Consider the following 5649-nt stretch of genomic DNA (forward strand, 5'->3'; position numbering starts at 1 on the left):
CCGGAAGCAGGGGGCGGGGCTTCGTCATGTGCCCCGCCCCCGTACCTCACCCGGGGGAACTGCGATCCCCCGCGATCCCCCCCGAAATGACCTCTGGCGGTAGGCCAAATAATTTTGGGAACCGCTGAAAAGTGAATGAAATGAATACAGTCGCCAGGAATACTACCCCCTGGTTTCCCAGATCAGCAAATGTATGTGTGTAGGGTTAGGGCATGTCACACAACTGGCTGCGGACTATCGTCGTTGACTGGCTTTATTGCTCAGTTCAGTTAGCCAGACTTTGGCCTAGGCTGAATCTTTACTGAACGTCCACCCCAGTTTTGAACTCGAGTCCCGCCCCAGAGTCTCCAGCTTGGCCTTCAGGCCAGCCACAGCTGCTTAACCTAACCTTCGTTCGGTGGGTGCGAGCGCAAAAATCGGACACAGCTCTGAGCAGAGTCCTAGACCGGAAACGAAGCCATCAAATATTCCGCATGCTAGGTGTTTCAGAAATTTCGGGGAGTGCTAAAGTTCGTTTTCGTTATTCGTTGGGGGAATTGGGACATCCCGGAACTGGAGGGATTTCTGTCTTAATAACAATTGATTGGCATAGTAATGAGATAATACGGAGAACAAGAAAAACTGTGAAAAAGTGACGCTTAATATATGTCTTTAAAGAATCATAGAAAAGTGAACAAAAATAATATACATAATCATAGAAAAATATATTGACGGTGATCTCCGGAAGAAAGAAATTTGGGGGAGTGCTAACGTTCGTTTTCGTTATTTGTTGGGGAATTGGGACATCCCGAAACTGGAGGGATTTCTGTCTTGCCAGGTCTTTAGCCTCCGTAGCCTCTTTTTGCAGCTGTCCTTCCGCTTACCGAGTTTCTCCTGCCAATTAAAGCATATTTGTCTCTTCTCTCTCTCTCTCTCTCTCTGCAGGTTATCCCGCCGGATATCCCACGGCTGCCCCCACCTATAACCCAAACATGTATCCGACTACCAGCCCTGGCTACGCCCCAGGTAAACAGAGCTCCTTCTTCTTTGGGAAGCGGTTTCAGCCATGTTTGGCAACATACAAACTGCGCCCCCCCAAAAAACCCTTGTTTAATTTCGCCCTGCGTTGTTTCTAGCCACATATTGTGGGTGTCTCTGTGCGTTTTCCAGCAGATCCTTCATTCTCTCAGCACCGTCACCAGCTTTGCCATTATCAACACTTCATTAGTCTTTACAAAATGTTCCACGGGACATTTAGCAGGACGCGATTAAAGTCTGTTGTCAGGTGTGTTCTTGTTAAGAGCTGAAATACAACTTCATGTACCGAGCCAGGAAGCCCAAGTATATATTGGTGTGCTTCCTGGATATCTGTTTATTCATTTAAAACACTGGTTTGATGCCTCTCTCTCTTGTGGAATTCCAGGCGGCTCACAGGATAAAGAAAGCAGTTATTATAAAGCACGGTAAAAACAATACAGATAAAACAAAACACATAAAAGGGCACAGTTTAAAAACTCCCATTAGGACTGCCAATAAATAAAAACTAGATCAGTCAAACGGAGTCCTACATAAAACCGTCTTCATCTGCCTCCTGGAGATGGGCAGTGAGGCCGCCAGGTGCACCTACCTGGGGAAGGTCGTTCTACAATTGTGGGGCTGCCGCTGAAAAGGCCCTGTCTGGTGTGCCCACTAGATGAGCTTCTTTGATTGATGGGACAACCAGGAGGGCCTCTCCCTGCAACCTAAATTCCCAGACAGGATAGGTTTGTTCAATTGCTTAATCCAGAACAGGCAGTAAAACACACACAAACATATCCTTGCTTCCACTGGTGATCACTTGGAAGAAATCCCTTCTGGGTAAACCAGTGCGTTTTGGCCCAGAATCCCAGTGACTTCCATTATCATCTCTGAGCTGAAAATCAGAATGAGTTCGATCCCATCAGCTTTTTTCTGCCAATGAAAAAAGAAAGAGGGAGACGCCCTTGACCACCACGGCAGGCTACGCTGGAGATCGTGTCAGAGCCCCTGGAGAAATCAGTTCCCAATAATTGGGAAGAATTGAAGTTTATCGAGACATTGATAGGATCCAGACTCATAACGTTTCTTGGTTAGAACTGAGGTCAAGCGCTCGAAGCAAGCAATTATTTGTTTATTTTATTTATTTATTGTCAACTTTATACCCCGCCCTCCCCGCAAAGCAGGCTCAGGGCGGCTTCCAATAACATAAATACATGATAAAAACATCCATAATGCAAATTAAAACATAGCAGTTGAAAATAATACATTACAGAGTGCTGGTGGCAGTTAAAATTCAATCAGAAGGAATGCTTTCAGATGGATTTCCAGCTTCCAGCATAAAAGTGCTTAGATGTTATTCTGCTCGTCGCTCTTATGGCCGCTACAATTATACTACAATCAAACAGGACAACAGTGGCTCTTAGCCCATCCCACCTAAGCTAGAAAACCCGCCTAACTAACGTCATAGAATTCCCAGGGGAAAGAGAATACCAGAGACAATATGTTGTCGAAGGCTTCCACGGCCAGAGTTCATTAGCTGTTGTAGATTTTTCGGGTTGTCTAGCCGCGATCTTGGCATTGTAGGACCTGACGTTTCGCCAGCAGCTGTGACTGGCGAAACGTCAGGTCCTACAATGCCAATGTGGGGTAGTGGTGAAGAGTGTCAGCTAGTACGGTATCCGGGAGACCCGAGTTTGAATCCCACTCGTGCCGTGGAAACCGGCTGATGACTTTGGGCCGCTCACCCTCTCCCACCCTCACCTGCTAGACAACCCGGAAAAACTACAACAGCTAATAACAGAGACGGTTCAGTTCTCAAGGTTACGTGGCTACATCGAGACAGATAACAGCACAGTGGCCAAAAACGAAAGTATACATTCTTGTTCTCGCTCCCCCCCCACGTCTCCATGGCAACCAAGCCCAAGAAGGGGCCAGGTTGACCACCCGCGTGCACAGAAGCCGCGTGGGGTGAAGGCTGTACTGAGAATAGGAACCGGGTGAGATTGAGTGAAGGAAGCTGGTTGGATCCAATCCAGTATCCGTCTGAAAAAGTAATGGGAATGCCTTACCGTAGCTGTGATCCCGAATTTGTCATCTCTGTCTGTTAACGTGGGGCATGATGCGCTCCGTTGAGCGGTTATTGCGCGAGAAGCCAGTGTGGGGTAGTGGTGAAGCGTGTCAGCTAGTATCTGGGAGACCCGTGGAAACCGGCTGATGGCTTTGGGCCGCTCACCCTCTCCTACCCTCACCTGCTTTGCAGGGTTGTTGTGAGGATGAAAATGCAGGAGAGGAGGAGGGAAGCCGCCTCAGATCCCCATTGGGTGGGTGGGGGGACAAATGAAGTTAAATAAATAAGTAAACTCTGAAGGTAGCGATTTCCAAATTGTGTGAGATAACTCCTAGCGTGTAGTTATAAAAAAGATACATAAGCTACATAAGATACCTAAAAATACAATATGCAATCTAAACTGATAACATATATAAACAGGGCTCTTTTCGTTGCAGGAACGCCTTTGCATATTAGGCCACACACCCCCTAATGTAGCCTATCCTCCAAGAGCTTACAGAGCTCTTCTTACAGGGTCTCCTGTAAACTCTTGGAGGATTGGCTACATTAGGGGTGTGTCGCCCAGGGCTCTTTTCGTAGCAGGGACTCCTCTGCATATTTATTTTTGTTTGTTTGTTTTGGGGTGTGTTTTTTTTGAAATATATCTTTTTATTTGCAGAGAATCAAATTACAAAGTTATAAAAAAGATACATAAGCTACATAAATCAAAATACAGGGTGGAAGAAATCACTAAGAATAAGCTAAACCATTAAAATATTACGAATATTTTAACATAATTTGAATAAACATACAATCGTTTTATTTTTTAACAAGAACTAACACAGAAAAGTGAATACCAATAAATCAATTGGGTAAGATCTATTTAGAAATGACTCATTGACAGAGATAAACTCAATGACTGGAAACCAAGTTTTAATAAAAGTAGACAACACAGGGTTATTACTCCTGTCAGTTGTGGACTTACTATCTAAAATCTTTTCCATAATGTACATATCCCAATGTTTGTTCGTTTGTTGAAAGCATTTATGACCCCGCCTTCCTTCCTTATGGAACTCAAGGCAGCTTACAATATAAATAAAAATACACAAAACCGGAATTCTAAAATAACAATTTAGGACGGCTTCAACCAAATGCAGTCCTAAACAAAGCCGTCTTCAGCTGCCTCCTGCAGATCAGCAATGAGGGGCCAGCCACATCTCCCTGGGGAGACCGTTCCATAATCACAGGGCTGCCACCAAAAAATTCCCCACTCCTCCACTTGCACCTGCTGGATGACCTTGGGCAAGCCATAGTTCTGTAAGAGCTGTCCTTGAAAAAGAGCCGTTTCTGTCAAAGCTCTCTCAGCCCCACCGACCTCACAAGGTGTTTGTCGTGGGGAGGGGAGGGGAAAGGAGTTTGTAAGCCGCTCTGAGACTCATTTGGGTAGTGAAGGGCGGGGTATAAATCCAATCTCCTCCTCCTCCTCCTCCTCCTCCTCTCTCTCTCTCTCTCTCTCTCTCCCTACCTCCCTGGTCTCACTATGGTTAGAACAGACTGAAGGATTCGAACAAAATTCGAGTCCACTGCCACCATTAAGACCAGCAAAGTTCTATTCAAGGTGTGAACTTCCGTGTGCCCGCACACTTTGTCGGACAATGAAATGGAATGACAGATCACAGTTGTATACATAGAGGGTGGCTTGTTAAATCGGCATGCAAAATAGCGAAGATGTTTTTTAACAGATAAAAAGAATGCCAAGCTTGGTTTCTGGTTATCATCTGTTTGGGCTCAACTGGGGGGGAAATGCACTACAGTTTCTTTAACCATATTTTGTACCGTCTCTACAAAGCGCTCTATTAGTGCCACCGGTGGTAAGAGGGATATTCGTTGCTTGCTTCAGAATGGATTTAGCTACTGTGAGCTGTATTCTCCCTGTCCCATCCACTCCCCACTCCGTGAAAACAGCTCATTCCTCCCCCCCCCGCCCATTCTGGAATTCAGAAACCCATTTGAACTCCCAATGATGGGACGTGACACGTCATGCATACTGTCCGCTATACTGCCGCTCCATGGGTTGATGACCTCCAGATGGTGGCTGGAGATCTCTTGGGATCTCACTGAACTCAAGGCGATAGAGAACACAAGAGCTCCACTGGATGAGACCAGTGAGGGTCCCTCTAGTCCAGCATCTTGTCTCACACAGGGTCCAACCTCTGGAAGGCCAAGAACAGGGCAGAGAGGCCGAGGCCTTCCCCTGATAAGAACATCAGAAGAGCCCTGCTGGATCTGACCAGTGAGGGTCCCTCTAGTCCAGCATCTTGTCTCAAACAGTGGCCAACCAGTTCCTTTGGAGGGCCAAGAACAGGGCATGGAGGCCGAGGCCTTCCCCTAATTAGAAGAAGAAGAGAAGAAGAGATTGGATTTATACCCCGCCCTTCACTTGGAGTCTCAGAGCGGCTTACAAACTCCTTTCCCTTCCCCTCCCCACAACAGAACATCAGAAGAGCCCTGCTGGATCAGACCAGTGAGGGTCCCTCTAGTCCAGCATCTTGTCTCACAAGGTGGCAAACCAGTTCCTCTGGAAGGCCAACAACAGGGCATGGAGG

General features: G+C 46.6%; 1 protein-coding gene across 1 annotated transcript in view; it reads left to right on the forward strand.

The window, feature by feature from the left end:
* LOC107123478 (protein FAM168A-like) overlaps positions 1-5649 on the forward strand; it is an 81804-nt gene that overhangs the window by 43994 nt on the left and 32161 nt on the right. Inside the window, exon 4 of the mRNA XM_015426734.1 lies at positions 925-1005. Coding sequence (XP_015282220.1) covers positions 925-1005 — 81 coding nt within the window. The remainder of the gene's footprint in view (positions 1-924; positions 1006-5649) is intronic.

This window comes from Gekko japonicus, unplaced genomic scaffold (assembly GCF_001447785.1).
Source record: "Gekko japonicus isolate JY-2015 unplaced genomic scaffold, Gekko_japonicus_V1.1 scaffold3623, whole genome shotgun sequence".
NCBI lineage: Eukaryota > Metazoa > Chordata > Lepidosauria > Squamata > Gekkonidae > Gekko > Gekko japonicus.